Source organism: Dama dama, chromosome 26 (assembly GCF_033118175.1).
Source record: "Dama dama isolate Ldn47 chromosome 26, ASM3311817v1, whole genome shotgun sequence".
Lineage (NCBI taxonomy): Eukaryota > Metazoa > Chordata > Mammalia > Artiodactyla > Cervidae > Dama > Dama dama.
The window spans coordinates 43,577,449-43,605,409 of record NC_083706.1 but is presented as its reverse complement, the minus strand read 5'-3'; the positions used below and the strand labels follow the sequence as shown (position 1 = coordinate 43,605,409).

At 39.5% G+C, this 27,961-nt stretch overlaps 1 protein-coding gene across 1 annotated transcript in view; it reads left to right on the top strand.

Annotated features, from left to right (window-relative positions):
- Positions 1–27,961, top strand: part of SYNE1 (spectrin repeat containing nuclear envelope protein 1) — a 466,580-nt gene that overhangs the window by 273,649 nt on the left and 164,970 nt on the right. Inside the window, exons 82-92 of the mRNA XM_061130284.1 lie at positions 742–907; positions 1,249–1,404; positions 5,417–5,569; positions 6,497–6,679; positions 7,441–7,578; positions 11,360–11,545; positions 13,034–13,156; positions 13,760–13,942; positions 16,474–16,617; positions 21,105–21,299; positions 22,403–22,543. Coding sequence (XP_060986267.1) covers positions 742–907; positions 1,249–1,404; positions 5,417–5,569; positions 6,497–6,679; positions 7,441–7,578; positions 11,360–11,545; positions 13,034–13,156; positions 13,760–13,942; positions 16,474–16,617; positions 21,105–21,299; positions 22,403–22,543 — 1,768 coding nt within the window. The remainder of the gene's footprint in view (positions 1–741; positions 908–1,248; positions 1,405–5,416; positions 5,570–6,496; positions 6,680–7,440; positions 7,579–11,359; positions 11,546–13,033; positions 13,157–13,759; positions 13,943–16,473; positions 16,618–21,104; positions 21,300–22,402; positions 22,544–27,961) is intronic.

The window sequence follows — 27,961 nt, the reverse complement described above, 5'->3', positions numbered from 1 at the left end:
AATATTATGTGGGCTTAGTTGCTCAGTCTTATCTGACTCTTCACGAAACCATGGACAGCAGCTCCCCAGGCTCCTCTGTCCATGGGGTTTCTCCAGGCAAGAATACTGAAGGGGGTTGCCATGCCCTAGTCATATATCACTCATACATATCCTACATTCACCCCTTCAATGATAGATGAATTCAGGATAATCTGACTCCACTTACTTAAACTTTGTGACCAAATTATGTCAATTTAAATAAAGACTTAAAAATAAATAAATAAATAAATAAATACTTATAGTTTGGATGCTGAACACTATTAGTCATAAAATATCCAAAATTTGATTCGTTATTTAACGGCTAGTTTCTAATAGGCACAAATATTCCAATTATACGTTAATTTTTAGGGTTGATGATTCTGTACCATATAAGTAGATTTCCAAAGAGGAAATTAAAAAAAAAATCAAACAGTCTCCAGGTTATTTTAGACAGGAAAATGGATTGCAGTGTAGTGGCATGGGAGTATGTCAGCTCTCCATTTTCCAGGGATAAATCATTCACTTCACATTAAGTGTCTTCTTGTTGTATTTAAAGTAAGTTTAAATGTTACTGAAAATTATCTGGCAGTTTGGGGGAAGTGTCTTGACTTGAAAAAAAATAGAAGGTTTCACTTTTTAACGTCTGTTTTTGACAATGTGATGTCATGTATTGGGGGCTTCCTTTCAGTCCATGTCTGCTTTCTCCCCTTAATGTTTCTGAAGCATGCAGGAGAAAGTCAAGAAGAACGGGAAGATAGTAAAGCAAGAGCTCAAGGAGCGAGAAGTGGTGGAGACACAAATCAGTTCAGTAAAATCTTGGGTTCAGGAAACGAAGGAATACTTGGGAAATCCAACCATAGAAATAGATGCTCAACTTGAAGAACTTAAGGTACAAAACTCACTCCCTAGACTCATCATTTTAAAAAAACTGTGCTAATTTTAATCAGATATTCTTGTTTATATTCAATGATATATTGAAGTGAAATCTTTTAGAAATGTTTTACATGAAAAACTCTTAGTGTTAGTTCATTGGACATTCTTTTATTCCATGTGAAGTGGACATGCTTCTTATTTAGAGACTAAAGAAAAGCTTGCTTTTTGTAAATGTGTTTCTCTAATTCCACATGTAATCCAATTTTGAGGAACAATACATATCCTTGTCTCTGTACCTGTAAAAATCAATTTCCTTATCTGGCTCCTAGAAATTTCTTATGTTGATCTTTCCTTCAGATTCTCCTAACAGAAGCCACAAATCACCGACAGAATGTTGAAAAAATGGCTGAAGAACAGAAGAATAAGTACCTTGGTCTTTCTACTATATTACCTTCTGAACTCTCCCTTCAACTAGCTGAAGTGGCCTTGGACTTAGGAACTATCCATGATCAGGTAAACCTACAGTTAAGAAAGAGTAGCTTTCCATTCTTTATTGGCTCAGTGCTCTTGTATAATAGTGCAGGATTTTCACAGTCATGGAAACAGAGTTTAAAAACAGATCAGTATTAAACAATAATATTAAATGAAAGGTTTTATTCATAGGCAAGAAGCATATGAAATGCTATTAAATGTAAACAATAATGTCAAACAGTGAAGATAATTTCTATGATTTCCCTAACCTTTCCCCCAAAAATCAATTACTCAAAGAAACAAAGAAAGCAAGATATATTTCATGTATTCAACAAATATTTATTGAGTACCCAGAGTCTGCCAGGCACTCTTCTATTTGTTATTTTAGTTCAGTGGTTCAGCACGATGTAGTAGGTGAAGATATTTGAATAAAAGGAAAACAGTTAAAAATAAAGTAGAATCAGGAAAGAGATTTTTATCCAGAATTCATGCTGTAGGGTCCTGTATTTTATCAAGAGGAAGGTCTGTCAGTCTGGCTTCCAAACAACCAAGGAAAGGAATGAAACATAATACATGTGTATATATATATATATTTTTTTAATCTTTTCTTTTTAAGGAAAGTGTTACATAGCCATTCATAATACTTAGAACAGGGGGAGATTTTTATATTAGACCTCATAAGGAGGACACACTTCCATGTATTTTATGAAAATAGCTTCAGTAGCATCTGTATGCAAACATAATGGGTTTTAGGACCTTCTTGGTGGTCAAACGCTAAAGCGATTTAGTTAAAACTGGTCAATAGAACAAAGAGAAGATAGTTCTAAAATGCTACATGAAATGCAAAGTAGTATTGCACTACAGAAACTATAATATTCATGCAAGTGTGTTGTCCCTTTTGAACTTGCCAGTGTATGATGCAATGTGTTTAAAAATTCTCATCAAAATCCAATTTTACTGCATCATGCGTTTGACCTAAATTAAAATGCTGTTTTCTATTTTAAATATTTAATTTACTTATTTGTTTTTCTTAGACATTGGAGGGTTTGTCAGAAAGGATGACTTGTCAAGTTCAGATCTTAAAAAAAGTTCAAATCTCATTTTTTTAATCCCCTCTGGATAAATTTCCCTATTATAAAATTATTCACATGCATTCCATTTATGTTAGCACTCAACTGAAAATAATGAAATAAAAAAAGAGTATTCATTTCTTGATATATTTCCCCGATACTGAGGAGATTTTACTCTGGCCATGTGATGTGAAGAGCCAACTCACTGGAAAAGACCCTGATGCTAGGAAAGATTGTGGGCAGAAAGAGAAGGGGGCGACACAGGGCGAGATGGTTGAATGGTGTCACCAACTCAATCGATGGACATGAGTTTGAGCTCCTCCAGGAGATGGTGAATGACAGGGAAGTCTGGCATGATGCAGTCCATCGGGTCACAAAGAGTCAGACAGGACTTCACAACTGAACAACAGCAACAAAGGAGATCTGATTTGACAAAACATCTACTTCTGCTTCATTGACTATGCTAAAGCCTTTGACTGTGTGCATCACAACAAACTGTGGACAGTTCTTAAAAAGATGGGAATACCACACCACCTTACCTGCCTTCTGAAAAGTCTGTATGCAGGTCAAGAAGCAACAGTTAGAACTGGACATGGAACAAGAAACTGGTTCCAAATTGGGAAAGGAGTAGACTTGCTTATTTAACTTATATGCTGAGTACATCATGTGAAAAGGTGGGCTGGATGAAGCACAAGCTGGAATCAAGATTGCTGGGAAAGACATCAATAACCTCAGATATGCAGATGGTACCACCCTTATGGCAGAAAGAGGAATTAAAGAGCCTCTTGATGAAGGTGAAAGAGGACAGTGAAAGAGCTGGCTTAAAAGTCAACATTCAAAAAACAAAGATCATGGCATCTGGTCCCATCACTTCATGGCAAATAGATGGGGAAACAATAGAAACAGTGAGAGACTTTATTTTCTTGGGCTCCAAAATCACTGCAGATGGTGACTGCAACCATGAAATTAAAAGATGCTTGTTCCTTGGAAGAAAAGCTGAGAGTCAATTCCTAGGCAGATTGATAAGAAGTCCAGGGTCCCAGAGAAGAAAGGGGTCTGCGGTTCTCAAGGAGGAGGAGGAAAAGACAAACCTTTTTTTTTTTTTTCTCTACATTCCTTAGTCTTAGTCACATAAAATGTTGTGTTTTTTTTTTCTTTAAGCCCAAAACTGATGATTACACAACAAACAACTCAGTTTGTTGTGTACTAGGGATTATACAACAACAATGTATCTTGCTTGAGGACAGTTTCTCCTTCCTGAAAACCTTCTGACTAATCCTGATATCTTAAAATGTAAATTATGGGAGTGGGTCTAGTAAGATCTTTCTATTGTTAAATTCTAATCCTGTTAGCCTAAAATGTAAATTGTGGGAGTGGATCTGGCAAAGTTTTTAAACCTTCAGACATTCTTTTGATTTATTGTAATAAATAATTTAAAAAGTACATAACTCCCTTGCTAACACTAGCGAGGGAGGCACTCTCCGTCCCCCTTCTGATGCCTATGTCAGAACCTTTCTCTGTCCCTTTTTACTTTAATAAAACTCTGCTCTTGAGTGATCAAGCCTGGTCTCTGGTTCTGAAGTTAATTCTTCTTCGGAGATCAGGAATTAGATACTGTTCATCGTAAGCTATCAAAGCTATGACCAACCTAGACAGGATATTAAAAAGCGGAGACATTACTTTGCCAACAAAAGTCCATCTAGTCAAAGTTATGGTTTTTCCAGTAGTCATGTATGGATGTGAGAGTTAGACTAAAATAAAGAAGGCTCAGTGCTGAAGAATCGATGCTTTTGTACCGTGGTGTTGGAGAAGACTCTTGAGAGTCCCTTGGACTGTCCATCCTAAAGAAAATCAGTCCTGAATATTCACTGGAAGGACTGATGCTGAAGCTAAAGCTCCCATATTTTGGTCACTTGAGGCGAAGAACTGACTCATTGGAAAAGAACCTGATTCTGGGAAAGATTGAAGGCCACGATGGAGGACGAGATGGTTGGATGACATCACCAAGTCAATGGACAGGAGTTGAGTAAGCTCCAGGAGCTGGTGATAGACAGGGAAGCCTGGCGTGCTGCAGTCCATGGGGTTGCAAAAAATCGGACACAGCTGAGCGACTGAACAACAACAATATATTACAAAGTGATCCGCACAATAAATTTAGTTAGTATTCAAAACTACATATAGTTATAAAATTTTTTCATGTGATGAAAACTTTTAAGAACTACTCTCTTAACAACCTTCAAGTATACAGCATAGGAATGTTAACTGTAGTCACCATGCTACTATATATTACATCCCCAAGACTTAAAGATATTTTTAAAGGCCTTTCATTTATGTAAAGGAAATATTTCTTTACTACATTCTCTTCAACATTTTATTATAAGCAAAATATAAATGTTTGTTATCACATCAAATTAAAGCCATTGGAAATGTATAAATATTAACGGCTATTTTTTCATTTTCCTGTCCACTGGATGCGCTCAATGCTTTTCAGTCGTACTGTAAGACGGTAATTGGAAGTTAGAAAAAGCGTTAATAGGCCATTAACAGCTGCTTATGAAAAGGTGCACAGAATATGTGTGCCTTCAGTTATCTGGAAGCGTTTTCCATTTTATGAAGAAAAAGGCTTAGAAGAGTGTGTGTGTTTAAGGTCACACAATAAATGAAGAAGATAGAATTGAAACTCAGCTATCTACAGTGCTGTCTGTAAACATTTGATGAGTGAATCATTGTACATGTGTTGCTTGTTCCTTTGCTGAAATAGCAGCAGAAAGCGCAGTAAATACATAAAAATGGCAGGAGGTAAGGCTGCAAGGAACACCAGGAGAGCTTGTAACTGCACGTGGCTGGTTTGAGGAGGTACATGGACACCAAAGCAGTACTGACGACCTACAATGCCTTTTGGCAACTTCTGAAAATTGAGGTTATTAGTATTAATTATTCAGTTTTAACCATGATTGGTTTTCCTGTTTTTATTGATTGTTTAGATCCAGGACAAAGTAAAAGAAGTTGAACAGAGCAAGGCCATGAGTCAGGAATTCAGCCAGCAAATTCAGAAGATAGCCAGAGATCTCACAACTATTCTCACCAAGCTGAGAGCAAAGACAGATAATTTAGTTCAAGCTAAAACTGACCAAAAGGTAAAAGAAGGGGAAGTGGAAACATAAGGGGTGCTATTCAATGCCTTAAATATTTTGGGTGCATTAGTTTATTTTGAAGATATTAAAAAAATAAATAAAAACTTTCTTATCAGGCTTCATCAAAACCAGACAATAAAGGCAGGTAGTTTGTAGCTCAGCTTGTGAAGAATTTGCCTGTAATGTGGGAGACCCCAGTTCAATTCCTGGGTTGGGAAAATTTCCTGGAAAAGGGATAAGCTACTCCCTCCAGTATTCTTGGGCTTCCCTGGTGTCTCAGTCAGTAAAGAATTCACTTGGCAATGCAGGAGACCTGGGTTTGATCCCGGGGTTGGGAAGGTCCCCTGGGGGAAGGCATGGCAATCCACTCCAATATTCTTGCCTGGAGAATCCCCATGGAAAGAGGAGCCTGGTGGGCTATAGTCTATGGGATCTCAAAGAGTTGGACACCACTGAGCGACTAAGCACAGCACAAAGAAATTTTATAAATGCAATAGTATAATTTATTATCATAGTAAAACTGAATTCATAAATATGTATGTATATGTAGGTAAGAGGGAAGAGTGTCAAAGGCCTAAATGATGGTTGAGTAACTTAAGTACATATATACATTTCAAAATGAAGGAAGTTCTTGTCGTTAAATCTGTGTTCTCACTCTGCCAATGCGTGAAGTGACTAATCCTTTTTGGGTGGGACAGAAGGAAAATTTTAGCTCTTTCAGCCTCATAGGAAATAAACACCAGAGTTACAAAACATCCTGCTCTCCCTTTCCAACCAAAGAAACAGAAATGAGCAGATCATAGTAGAATTATTCTTTATAGTGTTTGACTTTTATAAAAATCATTTAAAATACAATCCTTCTGATTCTGGAAAATCTGGGAAAATTTGTTTTCAATAGTCTAATGTTCTTTCCTCTTGATGACTGTCCAGGTGCTAGGAGAGGAATTAGATGACTGTCACTTAAAATTAATGGAACTGGATAATGCAGTGCAAAAATTCTCCGAACAGAACGGCCAGCTAGGTAAACCACTGGCCAAGAAGATAGGAAAACTGACTGAACTTCACCAGCAGACCATTATACAGGCCGAGAACCAGCTCTCTAAGCTCAACCAGGTATGTTTTCCAGGCTGGTAATCAACATTCTCTATGGCCGAAATTCAATTTTGTTTTTTGCTTTTAACAGTAAGTAAAACAAATAATATCAACAATAAGAGTAATTTGAGTGTAGCTTATCTCATATCATGCCTGTATTTCGAAGATTTGTTTATACATATAAACCTGACTTCATATCAAACCATATTATAAATTCATTCACGAAGGTTTTCATATAAATGGACTTTTTAATATATATGTTTGTCTTTACTTAATCTTTACTTAATTGGTTCAGGTCACACATCCTCATAATTGTTGAGTATAGACTGAACTTTTGCAAATTGAGTATGTTGTTTTTTTGCCATCAAATATGAGTTAAATCAGAATTTGCAACCAGTAAATTATAATATTGAAAGTTATAATCCCCACCTACCACACCTCCTTACTCAGTGAAGGTAGAGTATGAAAAAGGGGAGAGAGAAGAGCTATATGGAGGAATAAGAGATGAGAGTGGAGATTTTTTTTAAAAGACATATTAGTCAAGCATATTAGGAAATTGGACTTCATCCTAACGTCACTGGGAAGTCTTTTTTTTTTTTTTTTGAAAGTCTTTAATAGGTTTTCAATAAGGAAATTATTTTTCATGATACTTTTAGATATCATAGATATTATAATGATCAACTCCCAGGATTACTGTGTCCAAAAGAGAATAGAAGACTGATTTCTAGCTCAAGAAGCAGAGTATACATTTTTTATCTGAATGGTAATGATTTATTTTTCAGGCAGCATCCCATCTAGAAGAATACAATGAAATGCTTGAGTTAATTTTAAGGTGGATTGAGAAAACTAAAATCTTGGTACGTGGAAAGATTGCATGGAATTCTGCAAGCCAGCTTCGAGAACAATACATTTCACATCAGGTAACTTTAGGAAAAATAGTTTTCAAAAGGTAACTAAGAGGGTAATTTTATTTAACTGGCTAGATTGACAGAAAATTTGGAGGAACGTGATGAAAAATTATTGAAGATGCCAAGAAAAATGAAAGCCAAGGTAGCTTTAACAACTTGTCATGGGGATTAAAAAAAAAAAAAAGCAGCTTCCCATAAGATTTCATAAGACTGAATAAGTAAATAAATATCCTTTATCGCCTCTAAATTTTCCATTCCATAAGACCAAAAATAATCATCCATATAGTATCTATTCTTTTTTTTTTTGGCAGCTTCTTTGAAACAATTGTACACAGGGATATGGTGGGAAATTCTACCCTGAGGGAGAGATGTAGGGACACGTGGAAAGATCACAGGCTCTAGACTCAGACTGATGGGAAAACCAAGTGGGCTGAGCACCTGTGGACTCAGTCAGAGCCCGAATCTCATGCCTCCTCCTTCCAGCGCTTCCGCCTGGTCACAGTGGACTGACCTCCTGCAGGAAGTAGGGGCCAGCTGGAATGAGTCCACACCACATAGGGGCTGCATGACTTCACTTCCTCTGAAGTTTTCTCTTGGCCATATCATCCAGGAAATTATTTCCTCTTTTTAAATTTAGGCTTGAGTTAGATACAGATATCTAGTAGCCCAGTTATCTGGCCATCAAATACAAAATAGTCCTTATTTAAGTTACATGGATATCCTCAAGTATGTTAGATTTTCTTAGTATGTTCTGATTTTTGTATACTCATGTCTTTTAAATACATCCTCTTTTCCATTCCTGTTGACAGGGTTCTAGATCAAAACCTCATTTTCCCCTTCTGGGAATGCTTTAGCAGGCTCCTAATTGGTTTCCCTGTATTTATCCTTCTTCTCTAATCAGTCTTGCACTCTCCTCTCAATAAATCTTTCTTAAACAACTGCAGAGTTGTTCTGCTTGAGGATCTGCATTATGCATTAACAGACAAGACTTAAGTTACAACTGATTGTAGACAATGGAAAATTACTCATTAGAAACCTAGAATGCAAACTTAAAGGAAAGCATTTTCATTGTCAAGTTAACACTATTATTTAAAGCTCATATTTAAGGAAGCGAGAGCTCTCAGACACTGTTGGTAACTTGGTAAAATCTCTTTGAAAAACAGTTGGAAAATGTATCATGCTCATCAAAACATTACTACTCTGTAAACCAAAATGTAGGAAAATTTTTATATGAGTATTAATAACTATACTGAAATTTTAAAGAAAACTTAATATTAAAAAAGGTTTTCTGAATAAATTTTTGGATTTAATCAGATATAATGTAGACCATGAAGGTTTAATTGACCATGAAGGTTTTAATTGACCATGAAGGTTTTCTTCTTTTTAGTTTTTAAAAATAGCCCCTATTCTCATTCATTTATTTATTCAGTAAACATCTATAGAGTGCTTTCCAAAGCTAGGAATTTTGTTAGGCGTTTGGAATACAAAGAATATTCCCTGTCCCAGGGAGTTGATAACTGAAGGGAGAAAGGAGACAGAGGGGGTTCCCAGGTGGTGCTAGCGGTAAAGAGTCCGCCTGCCAATGCAGGAGACTCAGGAGACACAGATGTGCTCCCTGGGTTGGAAAGATCCCCTGGCATAGGAAATGGCACCCAACTCTAGTATTCTTGCCTGGAAAATCTCACAGACAGAGGAGCCTGGTGGGCTACAGTCCAGCGGGCCGCAGAGAGTCAGACATGGCTGAGTGACGAAGCACCAGGAGATAGGTTAGATTAAGGAAGGAAAGAAAAAACCCACCTGCCAGTGCAGGAGATGCAAGAGATGCGGGTTCAAGTCCCGGGCTGGGAAGATGACCTGGAGGAGAGCATGGCAACCCACTCCAATATTCTTGCCTGGAGAACCCCATGAACAGCAGAGCCTGGTGAGCTACAGTCCATGGGGTCACAAAGAGCTGGACACGACTGGAACGACTTAGCACGGATCAGCAGCACAGGGAAGGAAAAGGTGATTCGGAGCTGAGTCCTGAAAGACACACAGCCTAAATCGCACGTGAGAATTCTGGCAGAAAGAGGGAGGGGTGCTTGGTGCACTGAGGAGGAGCTTTGCTGAGAGCTGGAAAGAGGTCTGAGAGATGAGAGAAGACAAAGACAGGTCATGAGAGCCTGTGAAGACCTTGACCTTTCTCCTGAAGTCATTGTAAGCCTTTTACAGACATTCTGCAGGCAAGTGACAAGCTCAGACTTATAGTTTAAGAAAGGTGGCTTAGAAGCCTGTGGAAGACAGATTGATGGAGGTAAGACAACATAGACAGTGGTTTCAGAATTCCAATAGACAGTGACAAAGCCTCTCTTAGGAGGCTGAGAGGACAAAAATCAAGGGGCTTTACCTAACTGAATTCTGGGCTTGGAGGCTTCTGGATGTGGGTAAAAGAGAGAGAGGTGCCCAGGATGGTTGCCAGGTTTTTCTGACTTGGGCAGGTGACTGGGTTGAGTGCATCGAGGGCATGGGGGGACAGAGGTCGGGTGTTGGTGGTGACCTCACACAGGTGCTCAGGAGAGAACTCAGCCTGCCCACAGTGTTCCAGGGAGTTCTTTCATGCCTGCCTGCCTTAAGAATGAATGAAAACTGCCTGAGTTTATCCAAAAACAATGCACAGAAAATGCATGTGTTTTAATGCCAGGTGAAAAAGATAGGAAATTGTAGGTATCTTATGATCTCAATCACCTAACATTATACCCAAATTGAACAGCAGTTATCCCTTACTTAAAGTCATCCCTGGGGTATGGGATTGTGGAGTATTTTATCTTCTTTATTTTTCAATATTTTCTAAGCTTTATAATATATGCTATATAATACATGTATTTGATATTGCGAGAGAAAATGATGTACTTTACTTTTAAAAAAAAGGGATCTATTGCAAAAGAGTAATGTCCCACCTCCTGTTTCTCCTCTTTACACATCGCATGCCCCAGGAACTGCACATTTTGTGCCCACTCACCTATGTGCCTTTGCTTATGCTGTCCCTTCAGCATAAAAGGTCTTTCCTCTTCCTCTCCATCTGTACAAATACAAACATTCTCTGACTTAGCTCAGATGTGACTTTTCCAGGAAGCCTTCTCCCAACCCTCCTACAGGTAATAGCACCTCTCATTTCTGGCATCCCTAACCCTTTCTTCTCTTTCACTGTACTCATACAATGCATATTATATGCTTATTATTGCATATTATTCATATGATTGTTAGTCTCAATAGATGCTGCTGTCCTGAGTGACAAAGGATTTGTTTTATCCCAAATAGTTTCTACCCCTTTGTCTCACTTCAATCGTTTGTGTCTCATTTTCGTATCTTAGATTCATATATGCTTAGAGCTTAGCTATAGAATATGAGAGCTGAAAAGTCTCTCTTTAGTTGAATATGAGAAAAGAGAGGCCAGTGAGCTGATGAAGACACCCAATGCCTCAGAGCATCACCACTGCTAGAATATCCGTGCCCTGATTCTCACCAGGGAGCAGCTTGGGGTGGCAGATGGTTCAACACATGTGGCCTCAACAGATTGTTTACAGGTCCTAAACTTTGATTTCTTTTTCTCTGAAAAGAGGGTGACAGGAAGTGGGAAGCAGGCACAGGGCTGTGAAGTTTAAACACAATAAAATACACAACCTACACAGTGTGTATAGGAAATGTAAATTAAATCTCCTTATCCCTTTCCCAATCTAATGGTCTTTACACCATACTGTACTGATTACCTCTTTACCTACTTATCAATGTCCTGGATGTTGATAATTCACTCTAGACCATGCTAGAAGAATCTGAAGATATTAACAGTGATCTGGAAGCAATGACCGAGAAATTACAGTGCCTTGATAGTGTGTACCATACAGAAACAATGTCTCAGCAAGTGGCAGACCTGGGACGGGAGACGGAGGAGCTGCGACAGGTGATCAAAATTCGCTTACAGAGTCTCCACGATGCTGCCAAGGTAAAAAAAAAAAAAAAAGTTAATTAAACGGAAAAGTCTATCATTATGGGCTTCCCAGATGGCGCAGTGGTAAAGAATCCTCCTGGCAATGCAGGAGACACAAGAGATGCAGTTTTGATCCTTGGGTTGGGAAGATTCCCTAGAATAAGAAGTGGCAACCTGCTTCAGTATTCTTGCCTGGAAAATTCCATGGACAGAGGAGTCTGGCAGACTATAGTCCAGGGGGTCGCAAAGAGTCCGATATGACTGAGCGACTTAGCACACACATCATTAAAAACAACAATGATGGGACATCCTTAGCAGTCCAGGGGTTAAGACTCTGTGCTGCCAATGCAAAGGACGTGCGTTCGATCCCTGGCAGGGGAGCCAAGATCCCACATGCTGTGACCATAAAATAAAATACACAGATACATTTTTAAAGTAAAAACAAATGGTGGCAGAAAGTGCAGGTAGAGTGCTCACCTCTAATGAGCCTTCTTGACTATGAATGTTACCCTCTTATGCCTGAGGCATGGTGAGGTCACACAGTACCATAGGTTGGAGTTTGAAGCAGACAAAGGTTTATTACAGGGCCGTGCAAGGAAGCAGATGACTCCTGTTCAAAAAACCCATAACATCTCGAAGGGTTTCAGAGTTTTGAAGCATCTGTGATCAGCTCATGCACAATTCTCTGATTGGCTGATGGTGAGGTGACAGGGTGGTGGCTTAACATTATCAGTCCTTAAGCTCCAGGACGCCTGGAGCTGTGTGCCCTTGGTCTTCAAGTAGTTAACACCATCCATTTGGTGGGGGATTTTAACATCTGTAAAACAAGTCTGGAAATGTACATCAGATACTATTATCTGGGTGTTTCAAAGAGGAGCTAAAATAGAGGGTATGGGGGAAGGGTCTGCCCCAGAAGGCCCTGTAGGGGGTCATGCTGTTCCTGGTGAATCTGAGGTTCTTGGACATCTTCAGGCAGAAAGAATTCAGTGAGAGATAAAGTTATAGGTAAGAAGTGGATTTATTTAGAGAGAAACACACTGCACAGAATGTCGGCCATCTTAGAAGGTGAGAGAGAGCCCTGAAATATCGTGGTTCATTTTTATGGGCTGGTTAGTTTCATAGGCTAATGAGTGGGAGAATTATTCCAATTATTTGGGGAGAAAAAGGGGATTTCCAGGACCTTGGCCACCACCCAGTTTTTTGACTTATGATTGGCCTCAAAACTGTTCTGGTGCTGGTGCCTGTGTCATTTAGATGCTAATGTATTACCAATAGAATATAAGGAGGCTCAAGGTCGACTGGAAGTCAGATCTTCTCCCATCTTGGACCTAGTTGGTTCTAACCAGTTTTTATCATGTCCTATGGCTATGTCATTGTTTTAATGGTTGTATCCGCCCCCTTCCCTCTTGTTTCACTGCCTGATTACGTGTAACTAGTCTCCACCTATGAGTTTGAACTTCACGTGCTTGTATATCAACATTGATGTCACTCTTTACTCTGCAGGATATGAAAAAGTTTGAAGCAGAGCTCAGAAACTTACAAGTTGCTTTGGAGCAAGCCCAGACGACCCTGACTTCTCCAGAAGTTGGACGTCTAAGTCTCAAGGAGCAGCTCTCGCACCGACAGGCAAGCAAAAATAATTCAGGGGAAATGAGTGGGGAGCTATATTTTTGAAAAAGAAATGATAGTTAGGAAAAGTGATTTCTAAACTTATCATCTGAGCAGTGTATGCAGTATTAAAAAAAAAATTCCTGGAAAAGTTTTTATAACTTTGGACAGACCTGTCATTTAGTTAATATCTCTTGCTTTTGAAATTATTTAAATGTAAAATTTTAAAATATTTTAGAATATATCTTTTAAATGGGAAAAAATGTATTTTTTTTTTTTTCTTTTTGGCTGTGCTGGGTCTTTGTTGTGGTGTTTGGGCCTCTCTTGTTATAGAGCACAGACTCCAGAGCGCATGGGCTCAGGAGTTGAGGCACATGGGCTTCTCGAGTTGTGGCGTGTGGGCACAGTTGCCCCACAGCATGTGGGATCCTGGTTCCCCGACCAGGGATCGAACCTGAGTCTGCTGCATTGAAAGGTGGATTCTCAACCACTGGACCACCAGGAAAATCCCAGGAAAAAAAATGTATATTTTATATCCACATATACTTTATATCAATAAATTGATATCAAATTGTATATGTAAAGACTTTTTAAATTTAAAATGCAAACTTGCACTTTCAGCATTTGCTGTCTGAGATGGAGTCACTTAAGCCAAAAGTCCACGCGGTGCAGGTCTGTCAGAGCGCGCTCCGGATCCCCGAGAACGTGGTCACCAGCCTGCCGCTCTGCCACGCGGCCCTGCACCTGCAGGAGGAGGCCAGCCGGCTCCAGCACACGGCCATCCAGCAGTGCAACATCATGCAGGCACGTGCAGGCGCTCCCCACCCCGCCGGCAGAGCGGCAGCAGATGAGTCATGGGCTGCTTTTCTTAGCGCTTGCGTGGGTTCAGCCATCAGAACACATCCAGAGTGTTAACTCTGACAGCTTGTTGTGATTATATAAAATAGGGACATGAAATGCTATCATTTAGATCACCCACAAATGCCTGGGGCAAGATCTATTAAAAATATCTTTTGGTGAAAACTATCTTTTAGCAGCATATGTATATATGTATATATTTTATAAAAAACAACTTGTAAAGGTTAATTTTATATTCAATCATATATTTTTATATTATTATTCATCTGAAAATCATCTAGAACTTTGTAATAAGACTTTACTGCTAAGGTATACTACAGAAATTTTTTTTTCATATTTCAGCTTATGATGTATTTAATTGCCTGAGAAGTACACCCAGCTATAACTCTTAGTCCCTTCACCCTAGAGACCAGTTACTTACTAGGAAGAAATAAAACTATCTCATATCTGCTTTCAACTAATATTTCACCTACTTTATCCAAAATTTGTATACATGCCCTCTCATTAAACCACTAATGATTTATTTGGTCAACTCTTCTTGCATTATCTTATGATTTGTTAGACAGTAAATTCCTGAGTGTAGAAGTCAAACTTCATTCATTTTTTTATAAATTTGTATTAGAGTATAGTTGATTTACAATGTTGTGTTAGTTTTAGGTGTATAGTAAAATGAATCAGTTTTCCAGTAGTCATGTATGAATGTGAGAATTGGACTATAAAGGAAGCTGAGTGCAGAAAAATTGATGCTTTTGAACTGTGGTGTTGGAGAAGACTCTTGAGAGTCCCTTGGACTGCAAGGAGATCCAACCAGTCCATCCTAAAGGAAACCAGTCCTGGGTGTTCAGTGGAAGGACTGATGTTGAAGCTGAAACTCCAATATTTTGGCCACCTGATGCAAAGAGCTGACTCATTTGAAAAGACCCTTATGTTGGGAAAGATTGAAGGCAGGAGGAGAAGGGGATGACAGAGGATGAGTTGGTTAGATGGCATCACCAACTCAATGGACATGAGTTTGGGTAAACTCCGGGAGTTGGTGATGGACAGGGAGGCCTGGCGTGCTGCAGTCCATGGTGTCGCAAAGAGTCAGACATGACTGAGTGACTGAACTGAACTGAACTGAAAGTGAATCAGTAATACATATACATATACCCACACTTTTTTAGATTCCTTTTCCATATAGGTCATTATAGAGTATTGAGTAGAGTTCCCTGTGCTATACAGTAGGTCCTTGTGTGAAAGTGAAAGTGTTCGTTGCTCAGTCATGTCCAACTCTTGTGACACCAGGGACTTTGGCCCGACAGGCTCCTCTGTCCATGGGATTCTACAGGCAAGAATACTGGAGTGGGTAGCCATTCTCTTCTCTAGGGGATCTTTCCAACCCAGGGGTCAAACCTGGGTCTCCTGCATTGAATGGAGATTCTTTACCATCTGAGCCACCAAGGAAGCCCTAGGTCCTTATTAGTTATCTGTTTTATACATGGGCTTCAAAGAATCTGCAATCCCAGTCTCCCAATTTATCCCCCATCTTTCCCTCCTTGATAACCACAGGTTTATTTTCTACATTTGTGACTCTCTGCTTTGTAAATAAGTTCATTATTTGTACCATTTTTTTTAGATACCACATATAAGTGATCTCATGTAATATTTGTTTTTGTCTGACTTACTTCACTCAGTATGACAACCTCTAGACATTCTCCACCTTTTTTTTGCTACAAATGACGTACTTCATTCATTTTTTAATCTCCTATTCCAGCACTTAGCTGAGTCCCTCACAGAATTTCCTTGACAGAAAAATGAAGTAATCATGTTTTTTGTACTACTTTTCTACCGTGTTCTGGGCCATAACATTGTCATCTCTAGGACAATAAGGAGAAGAAGGAGGATCTAACCACTTCAGTTCCATTCACTTCAGTCACTCAGTCGTGTCTGACTCTTTGCCACCCATGGACTGCAGCATGCCAGGCTTCCCTGTCCATCACCAACTCCTGGAGCCTGCTCAAACTCATCAAGTTGCTTATGCCATCCAACCATCTCTTCCTCTGTTGTTCCCTTCTCCTCCTGCCTTCAATCTTATCCAGAATCAGGGTCTTTTCAAATGAGTCAGCTCTTCGCATCAGGTGGTCAAAGTATTTGGAGCTTCAGCTTCAGTCCTTCCAATGAATATTCAGGACTGATTTCCTTTAAGATTAACTGGTTTGATCTCCTTGCTGTCCAAGGGACTCTCAGGAGTCTTCTCCCACACAACTGTGTTCAGTCCATCAATAATCTTGACAAAATGTTTTAGAGAGAAGGCTCTGAAATATCAGCAGAAAACTGGGAATTTGAATCATTTAGGAATTTTCCCCGTCATTTTTTTGTTCCCTTGACTCATGGGTAAATAGACATTAACACCAGAGTTTGTCAGACAGCAGCACAGGTGCACACAGAGTTATTGATATCAATAGTAATTGTCTATGCTTTTGTTTTTTCCTTCAAAGGAGGCTGTGGTGCAGTATGAACAATATGAGCAAGAAATGCAGCACCTCCAGGAACTCATAGAAGGAGCTCACAGAGAGATTGAGGATAAGCCTGTGGCCACCAGCAACATCCAGGAACTGCAAGCCCAGATTTCTCGGCATGAGGTAAGGCAAGCCAAGTTCAAGGGCAGGACCCTGGCTTGGTGAGAATATGTGATTGGTTTTTAGCAGATGAAATGGAAAGATTTTCCCTGTCCGGCGCATAATGTGTTAGGTTCTTGGAGAGCCTCTTTGGCTGTCTTTGCATAGGAACATGAGTCCTCTGCTTAACTCCAAAACCTTTTGACACAACATTCATGACATGTCTGTCTCCATCACGATCCACTGACTGCTTCCAGCAGAATTCTCACAATTCATACACCAAAAGACACTGTACTCCCTGTCTTCTTTCTTTATTTATTTATTCATTTGGCTTCTCCATACTGTGTATGGGATCTCAATTCCCTGGCCAGAGATTGAACCTGTGTCTCCAGCACTGGAAGTATGGCATCTTAACCGCTAGACTGCCAGAGAAGTACCTGTCTTTACAGATTATAAGGAACAGCAATGCTCAAAGCCTCATTAAAAAGAAGGGATATTTCATGTTAAAGAGAAAACCATTTTGCTCTTTCACGTACAGGTCATTTCACCTCCTTTTACAAAAATCAGTGAATGGCTCATATTGTTGGTTTTGATGATTACCGTGTTATGCCTGTTAGCAGCTTTTCCATTTTCAGATATGCCTCCTTCCTTGTATCTTTGGCATCATTATGACCTTAGTACTTGAATACCCTTTGTGCAAACCTGGTCTCAAAGATCATATACCTCGAGTGTTTCACTTCCTTCAGGAGAGCAGTGACTTTGCTTTCCTGACCTGTTAAATCCTGTATGGGTCATATTTACTCCTTCCTTGGTGGCTGATTACAGCATCATGAATTTGGAAAGTTACTAGGGGAGGGCGTGTCTTCTTTCTCTGTGCCAAGGATAGACATTTAGCTTATCCTTCCATCTGCTCTATTTTAACTGTGTTCTCATAAGAGCAACAAAATTTTCCAAACCCAATAAAGGTTCTCATAAGATTCAATTGTTGAATTTTTAACAATAACAACAATTGTTGGAAAATCTCACTCCCCTGTTCCCTACCTTGGCAAATGCAGTTCTTTAATTTCTTGTCACATCCAATGCATCACAATCATGTATGATTTATAAAATAATGTAAATAAATATCCCACTCTATTTACTCCTATACTGTAGCTAGTCATCTGTGTTAACTATTCATTTCTCTTCTGTCACTGGTTAAATGAAAAGATGTTTTGCAAATACTTAAAAATTATATATAAGGCATACATTAGACTTCATAATACATATTTATTCTGAAACTACTTTTAATCCCACATTGTAAGATCCAGAATTTTGTTGCAACAACTTTTCAATCACAGCACAGAAAATATTTTTTTTAATCTATCTGGAATGACAAGAAATATCATTACTATAGATTTTTTGTTCTTTCATGTGTTTTAAGACAGTTTACAGTGTTTTCAGATTATCTTTCACAAACACCCAATGAGCTAAGATTTTTTGTGGGTGTGAATTGTCTCCATTTTACTGATAAGAAAACAGATATTAATTTTTTAGAATGACTTCCTGAGCTTCCAGATATAGTAACTGATAGAAAGCAGATTCTAATCTGGTACGTTTGGGGACTTCCCTGGTGGTCCAGTGGTTAAGACTCAGAACTTCCACTGCAGGGGGCACGAGTTCAATCCCTGGTCAAGGAACTAAGATTGAAAAAAAAAAAAGAATGATGGTCTAGGAGAATAAATGACTTGCCAGCTCTCAGCAGAATTAGCCATAGACTGTCCTCTGGCTCCTGTTCAATGATCTGTTCATTTTGTTACATCTTCTCCCAGTTCTAAACATTAGTGCAGACTTGTGTTAGTTTTGGCATGTGATTTAGAGTGTATTTGCATGTTTATAATGACATAGTCCTGCATCAGCTTCATTGTTTGTGTAACACAAACACAGGAAGGAAAGTGCTGCGGAGGGCTGTAGGTGGGGGGGCATGTTGGGGAACCTGATTTATAACAGAGAATTCTGGGAGAATGTTTTTTCCTGTTTTTTCTGTCTGTTTTTAATGGATTTTCATCTTGAGGTAAGGCTAGTTTCCATGTACTTAATTTTAACTCATAAAGATAACTAATCATTTGTTCATTTCTAGGGAATTCACATTTTTTTCCTGTAATTTTTAAAATGTTACATTTAATTTGAAAAAAAAAAAAGTGATCCTGTCACTTTAAAGCATAGGAGAGACTCTCAGACCTGCTTTCCATGTGACTCAGAAGGCATACTCCTGGGCGCAGGTGGTTGCCCAGAGGGCACCTTCCCTTAGAGCAGCCACTGTACCCGAGTTCCGACCTGTACACTCATCCCCTGTCGTGATCTTCAGAAACACTCAGTTAAAACTACACATACATATGCTTCCTGAGCATGGAGAACACATTAACCCATGCATGCTCCATTTTAATTTAGCGAATTTGACCCCCAACCCACAAAGCTCCTGAGATATTGGCAGGTTTCTTCTTACAGAAGAAAGTTCTAGAGACCTATTTCTTCAAGGGAGTCTCATGGACTAATGATAAAAGGTAGATTTTCATAGGCCTAATAAATCAAAACCTTTTGGAGCCTAGACCAGAACTGCATTGCCAACAAGCAACTCAGATGAGTTTTATGCCCAATAATTTGAGAACATCGATTTAGAAAACGGGCATCTGCTCTCAGCGTGCTGAGCAGGGTACTGCCATAGGGGACGTGACCATCCCTGTGGGCACGAATGGTGGAAGGACTGAGGCTAACTCTGCTTCTCCCAGAGTCAGTTCTACCGGATGGGCAGCCATGGTATGAAGGCTCAGTGGAGTATATGAGGGAAATTTTCATGAATGTACAAAATTTTAGCTGAAAACATAGAATTCAAAGAGTCCAGTAAGCTGGTAGATGACTTTCAAACCAACATGTTTACTAGTTATTATAGAGTATTTGTATGTTAGGTACTAAGGCAGATGTGATAAATAGCTATTTAATCATTATTTTAAAAATCCTATTAGGGGAATTTCCTGGCAGTCTGGTGGCTAGGACTTGGTGCTTTTAATGCGGCCTGGGTTCAATCCAGGGAACTAAGATCCATCAAGTTGTGTGGCTTGGCCAAAAAAAAAAAAAATCCTATTAGGTTTAACTAAGTATCTGCAACCCTGAAAGGTAAAGAAGTGATGATTTCTACTTTTTAAATCCTAGATTAAAAAATTCCTGTACTTCCTCCTAGAAGTCAAGAAAACAGGCTGCTATCTGAATTCTGGATTGTTTTCCCTTACACACCCTTACACACCTACACAGTCGGTTTTGGTTGGGAGGGGAAACGCAAAATGACAGCCATCACAAAATGGTGTGTTTGTGTGTTCATATACATATATACATGTATGTATATACACATGTATCATTCTGTGTTATTTTGTTTCTGAACTTCAAGTTCAAAGCTCTGGTTTGAATGTCAAGTTCAAAGCTCTCATTTGAGTGTATACACATACTGTGTCATTTTAAAGACTCACAAAATGTGTACTGTACAAACACTAAATGACAGCTTTTCAAGTGAAGAAGCCAAATAAAAGGAAGAGAAAAAAAGCAGAGATTTTGTACTTTTAAGATTAATATTTTTGTTTACATGAATGTAAAAAAAAAATGAATGCTTACATGTTCATTTTTTAATCTTTGAAGTAAAGAAAGTATAAAGTTAACATTTTAGGATTTATTAATACTATAATATTAGTTAAGAGCTATGTGCTCTTCAGAATATATTTTCAATTAGCTCTTCATAAAAAATTTAAAACCTGTATCTCTCAAAACAATGTTTTTTGACCAACAAAGGAAATCAAAAGACATTAAAATTTAACAGAACTTCAAGTTCAAAGCTCTAGTTTGAGGCATCAGAAACATTAGAGGCATAATGGAGTGCATGAGGGAAAATTTCATGAATGCACAAAATTTTCTTTGGGGAGTAAGATGCATCAAAAATACGGGTTTCCTAAGTAGTCTTTAGCTTATCTGCAAAAAACAACTCGCCAGGGTCACAGGAATTCAGGAGCAGTTTACTTTATGACTCGTCTGTCACAAGTGATTGCTCTGTTTGACATATTTGAGATGGTAAGAACCGAGCATTGCATTTTTGGCAGTTTTAGTCATCACATGACCTAATTTCCATGGCATGAACCATCTGGCAATTTCAGATTCCTCAGGCATTTCAAAGAAAGTTGCCAGTCCCTAACGTTACCCAAATGCCAGTCCAGCCCCGAGCATCTCCGGGATTAGAATCCTGGCCGCCGGGCCCCGCGCCTCCCGCCGCGCGGTCCCCACCGCCCCTCCCAGCCCCGCCGCGCTGTGGGCTGGCTCGGGGCGCGCGGCAGGCAGGCTCCGCACTCGCAGCGTCCACATCCTGCCTCCCCGCCGCTCGGTCTGGCGCGGCTCTGATTTCATTGGCCAGCCCCGGAGGAAGATGAACGCTGCTAGCTCGGTTTCCTTCTGATGCTGCTGTGACACCCGGAGGCGGGGGGGAAATGTTTCCTCAGGAGCTGGCTCAGAAAATCAAGGGCTACCAGGAGCAGATCGCCTCTTTGAACTCCAAGTGCAAGATGCTGACCATGAAAGCCAAGCACGCCACCATGCTGCTGACGGTGACCGAGGTGGAGGGGCTGGCGGAGGGCACGGAGGACTTGGACGGGGAGCTCCTCCCCGCCACCTCGGCCCACCCCTCTGTGGTCATGGTGAGTAAGGGTCAAGGCCGGCTTGCCAGGGCGCTCTCTTCCTCCTGTCTCCTGGCTCGTGGCTAAAGCTCCTCTGGGGGGCTTGGTACTAGGGATCTTGCAGATAAGAACTGAGGAACAGTCCCCTTAACTCTCTGCATTTGGGCCGAGGCCAGTCTTTGACACTGTAAACAGTGGCAGTTGAAACGAAGCTGTTTGTTTGAGACTCCTGAATTACTTAACGTGCTGAAGGTCAGCCCTGCATTTGTTTATAATTTAGCAATAATGCTTAGAGGCTCTGAGCATCAAAAAAAATTCCTTTGCACAGTTTTTTAGTTTTCTGGGGGAATGGGAGAATCACGCTACACATATTTGTGTGTTTGTGTGTTTCCTGCTAACACGCTGGGCGACTAGGTGTGTTTGCCTATTCTGTTGTATAAATGTTTCATAACATATCGAAGAAAAGCTGTTATTAGAAGAATAAGATAATAGAAAATCCAGTGGTTAACTTTAGATCAAGATAAATTCTATTCACTTCTTTTTTTTTAAATTCCATTCGCTTCTATCTGCAATGTTATTTCCCCCATCACTGTGCATCTAAAATGAGTTCAATATCTTCTTAATTCATTGTTTTCCAGCACTTATATTTTCACACATATGTACTGTGTCTTCAGTAGTGTATAACCAAACCTGACCCCTTTTTGTGATATATTACTTTGGGTGCATTTATCTCGCTGGAATATTGGGAATTTGAAATACCTACAAAAGACCAAGCTTTAACTCATAGACCCTTCTCTCATTTGTATGATTTGTGATTTTTGATAGTTATGTATAAAGATACAGACAGTCAAGAAAAGGAACATAAGTTAAAGAAATATTTAATCGACAATGAAACTCCATAATGTGACCTGTATCCCCTACCCATGTTTGTTTTACAGTGGCCCCTAGCGTCATAGTCACTTGAGGACAAAACTTGCAAATAGTCACACAGAATGTGTATGTAAATTGAGATCTCAGTAACTCTGACTTCTGTTGTATGGTTATCTCTGTTTTGACTGGTGCCTGGGCAGGTGTTTTGCTAACATAACTAACCGATTTCCTTTGGGCCGCGTTCTGTGTGACAGATGACTGCAGGTCGCTGTCACACTTTGCTGTCACCTGTCACTGAGGAATCTGGGGAGGAGGGAACCAACAGTGAGATCTCCTCTCCGCCGGCTTGTCGTTCCCCTTCACCTGTGGCTCATACAGACGCCTCTGTTAACCAGGTACTGCCCCCTTGGCGTTCCTCTAGCCCAGATCTCTGAACGGATGCAGGACTCCATTCTCTGTTCTTATCAGACTGTGGGTATGAATCGTAGACTTTGAGAATCGCACCATTAGGTGTGACACTTGCATAAACTGTGATTATCATGTGAGACCCATGCTGGCTTAACCTACCATCTCTCCTGGGCTACTGAGATGAGATGAGCAAAAATTAGGTCACAGAAACAAGAGCTGCAGAAGGGCCTGTTTTAAGGCATTATGGCTTTAGCATCTAACAGCTGTTTGTAATGGACTGCTGCATCCTAATAGAAAATGAAATGTTCATGTCACCTTTGTAAAATAACATGATTTTATTGCTGTTGTTAACATTCATTGAGCAAAGTTTTGACACTTGCCAGCTCGGATTTTGAAGATGGAAAATTTATCTTCACTATATAGTATAACAAAGACTTCTTCATTATTTACTAATTGCCAACCAATTTAAAGGCCGTCTGTCAGTATAGTACCTAACTAGATATGTGTTTTGAGTTTTCTTATCTGTCGATAACCTTAAGTTTTATTTTCTATAAGATGGGGACAACAGCTTCTCGTTATGAGGTGTCTTTTTAGTGTACATTCCATTTAATATAGATTATACTAAACTAAATATCTCAAAATTTTTTCATGAAAAATATTGCATAGAAATCAAAAGGATGTTTTTATAATAATCAAAATTGTTTAATGCATATTGAATAATGCTTTCTTTTTTCTTTAGCCAAAGAACCAAAAAAATTTTTTTAATTGCTTTACTATGAAATTACTTGTGTTCAAAAAAGCTGAAATTTACTCTCAAAGAAGAAGCATTGACCAGAGCAAATGTTCTGTAAGCTATATTACAAACCAATCATATTATTTTATTTTAAAGCAGAAGCATTCAGAATAGGATTTCTGTGATATAGAGAGCCCGCCTCCCTCCAAACAAGGAAAATAAAGCAATGAAATCTTTTGATAAAACAATTCTCTTGGTAAAAATCTATGGAGCTCTGAGAAAGATATCAGTTCATTCATTATCAGCTAGCTAGCTTGCTTGGCGTGAAATCTTGTGCTAGGATTCAGAGATATAACCGAGGACAGATCAGCAGTGGCCCCTGCTTTCAAGCGCCTTATAATTGAGTGAGAAAAGTGGCCTTAGGTTGAATAATAACAAACGTGTTAGGGGAAATTTTAAAAAAGGAGAAGTTCACAGTGTTCAGGAGGATTTCAGAAACTGTTTTCTAAATTCTGATTTTAAAATAGGAATTACTCATTCTTTGATGATGTGTTCTGAATCATAGAAATATGGCTAGAGTCAGCTTTTTATTGTGTAAGAGAATGTATCCTATACGGTGGGCTTAATGTTCTTAAAATTTTCAAATTGAACAATGAACACTGACCGTTGGACTAACACTGAAAAGAATATCCCTTTTCTAAAATTATACATCTCAGTGCTGCACCATATGAAGTGTCCTTCCTTGGACACGTGAAAGTCTTCTGTAAATGATACAATACGCAAGCATTTTCATTACAGTTGCTTTACCTGTCAAGCTCAATCAAATCTCCAAATCATGAGCAAAATTGTGCTTTGTCTTAATCCCATTTTGACCCCCCTCTCAAATCACAGGAAAACTTTAATTTAAACTTTAATATTAACCTGACATAGTATTATATGGTCTTGCAAATTAGGGGGAAAAGATCTTTATTTCATTCATGTCAGACAACTTTACTCACAGGAAGTTGTTAAAAAGCAAGAGTTATGCTTTGGTGTTATTCAAACAAATTGACCCCATCATTCCAGCCACATGCAATTCTAGTCGAGTGATGTAAGTCAGGGGAAAATGAACAAATACTGCAACATGGCCAGTGATGCCTGCATTTACAAAACTTTCTCTTGAAGCTAAGGAAAGCATTTAGAATTCCCATAAGTTCCAGTCTGCAGACTCAAAACACTGCACAGAATGTACACAGCTGTTTCAAAGGAGGGCCAAATATAACTGCTTTCTAAAATCGCAGCTGTTAACAAAAAGACTGTGTGCTTGCTACTTCTGTAAGTAGATCTCCATTATATAACTAACTGATCTCCCCACCGTCAGGGTGTTCTGTCTCTGACAGTAGTTATTAGCTGAAATGTGATAGCGGTTTAGTTTACTTGACGAGAGAAATAATGAGGCATCCCCAGACTTTGCTGCAGGATTCTTGATCCTATTAAAAGCAAGCCGAGACCTGGGCTCCTCCTCGGAAGAGTTGAGGGAAGTAGGAGTTTGAAAAGAGCAGTACTGTAGTGGGTAGAATCCCTGTCTCCAGTTTAAAAGCCGGGGATGGATCCCACCTCTTCTGCTAAGCAGCATGAACCTGGAAAGCCCCTCATTTGTAATGGGAAGCAGAGCTACTTAATTCACCACATTGTGAAAGCTTTAGACTGGAAAAGGAATCAAAATGTAGCAGTTTCCAATTTTAGAAGTCTAAGATTCCTTAGGAATCTGCTAGATAATAACTCCTTTAATGTAGACATGTAACCAACAAGAGATACTTCTAGGGGTGATTCCTCACTATAACAAATATTTAGTAGTTACTTATAGAACTGATCAATTTATTTTATTAAATCTATGTAGTCCTCAAATAGATGCAAATTATTAATCTATAAAAGGTGATATTTTCAAATTATTTTAAGAAATTTGAGACACACACAGAAGCCAGAAGACAGATTTTTTTGTAACAAATTTATTTTATTTTATTTCTTTGGGCCTTCATTATTTATAATAGAGTATTTAAAATTTTTACATCAACACAACTTTTTGCTTTTCCTTGTGGACACGCATAATACTATTAATACCATCCATGTAAGCAAAATAATAGAGTTTAAAGAAGTGGTTTTAGAGAACATCCCTTGTGGTCAGTGGTTAACACTCTGCATTTCCAATGCAAAGGGTACAGCTTTGATCCCTGGTTGAGGAGGTAAGAAGATCCTATATGCCATGCAATGCAGCAAAAAAAAAAAAAATGCTTTTACATGTACAGTTTTTTATGAATGTATATGTTATTGTTGTATAGTTGCTAAGAAGTGTCCCTTTGTGACCCCATGGACTGTGGCCCGCCAGGCTCCTCTGTCCATGGGATTCTCTACTGGAGTGGCTTGCCATTTTCTTCTGCAGGGAATCTTCCTGACCCAGGGATTGAACCCGAGTCTCCTGCATTCCAGGCAGATTCTTTATCACTGAGCCACCAAGGAAGTCCAATGACTTTGTATACCTGCCTGTTATTTGCAAAAACACTCCATGGTATGCTCAGATTCAGACGCGTCCACAGTTTTTAAGGAGCTCATCGTCTGTGTGAGGGCAAACACGTGGTAGACCATGCAGTGGGACAAGTGCTGTGAGGGTGGGAAGCAGAATGTGAAGGAAGGACAGAGGGTAAGTACCTAAACAAGGCTGGAGTGCAGGGGGTCGGGGACTCCCCCCTTTAGTTTAACCAGGTACAGGTGGAGTGCTCTAGAGTGAGGAGAAGTCGTTCAGACAGAAAGAAGCACACATAGGAAGTTTTTTCAGGCAGCAGGAAGGAAAATGGCCCAGCAAGGCAACTGCAAATAACGTCAGTATAATGGGAGAAGCATAGATTTGGAGAAGGAGGTGGGGGGAGAAATGAAGCTGGGGGGATATAGGAAACACACCCTGATGCCACGGGAAAGAATCTAAACTTTGTCCAGGAGCTAATAGTTAACCACTGAAGGAATTAAACTAGCTCTGCACAGAAGTGAGCTTTAGAACAGATTCTTCAGTATCGGTATAGACAGGAGGATGGTAATGGACAAATCTAGAGCCAGGGAAGCAAGTGAGGGACAAAAGTTTACGCACGCTGGTGTCTGGTCCAGTCATTCAGACTGATGACTGATCACCAGTCATTTACTGGGGATGTAAATGACAGAAACAGCCGGGGGACTGTGGGGCCCTGACAGAGCCTCCCCACGTGAACTAGGCAGACTTTCCTCTCTTAGAATTACTGTAGGCGTGTGAATGCATCTGTCTTACCTGTCTTCTGGTTTGCAGGGCAATCCATGAATCAGGGTTCTTACCAAAGCTCCCTTTCTGGTTGAAGAGAAACTCGAAACAATTTAAAACACTGTAAATATATGCAGGCTAGAGGCAACTTGCAGGCTGCCAGTTTGCAACCTGAGAGTTAGGAAGTTGTCACTGTAACATGAACTTGAACCTGTGCTGTGGCAAAGGTATAGAACTTCATCCTCACATGCACAGTGGTGGTCAGGGAGAGAAGGAATGGAGAATAAATCCCAAGTGAAGTGATTAGAAAGATGGATAAAACTTCATCCATTCATTGAAAGATGGATGAAATGTCATCATTTTTCCTAAATCCATTTCTTATCCTCCATGTGGTTTTTTGGTTTGTCTGTTTTGTTTTTTCAAGTATTGAGTTTGAAGAGACTATGGGATCAACTTGTACAATTCATTATGTGAGTCTGGAGCTCATAAACACAGCAATGTTTGAGTCCACAAAACAAAAGAGAAAGACCGAATGATGAGAGAGATAGAGGAGAACAGAAAGGTTAAAAGGAAAGTCTTTTCCAAGGAGGGATGATCAGTGGTACTGAATTCCAGTGAGAAACCAGGCAAGAGAAGATTCGAAAAGTAACCATTTTATATCACAGAAAACAGCCACTGATGATTATGGCCAGAGCACTTTTAGTGGAGTCACTAGAATTAAGGCTCAGTTGGGTATTTAGAAGTGGACAGGAGAACATATCAAGTGTAAACTACCATCTTCAGAAACTCAATTATGAAGCAAAAGGGAGAAAGCGATGGTTACAAGCGTGTGCAAATTGTATTTGTGTGTAATGAGTCATTATGTTATGATTTGTAGAACTTTCTAATATATGATACTCTAAAAGAAAAAAAAACAAAGAAGGCTGTGTGTAGGTGTTTTCAGACATAAAGGACTTATTTATATGCTAAGGGGAAAGTCAGTGGAGATGGAGTAGATATTAATGAACCAAAATCCTTGAGAAAGGGAAGGTGGATGAGATTGTAGAGGTAGGTAAGAGGATTATCTTTGCTCAAGAGGGCTAGAAAGAGTGAAATAGAGGTGAGTCTGAATATAGACAGACCTTTGAAAATTTGAGAATTTGGAGAAATATCCCAATTTGTGTGTGTGTGTGTGCACATGTGTGCACACACATGCATTCTCTAAGGAAAAGTTGGATTGAGTCATAGTTGGGGTTTTCCAAGTGGTCGAAGCAGAAGTTAAAGGGGCAAAGGAAACACAGCTGTTGGCAAGAGAAGGGTTTACATCACTTAGTCAGAAATATACTCAGGGTGAATCAGTTCAGTGATGACAGCCTATCATGTTCAAGGAAGGTAAGTGGGCAAGGATGGATGGATATAAGGTTGTCAGGG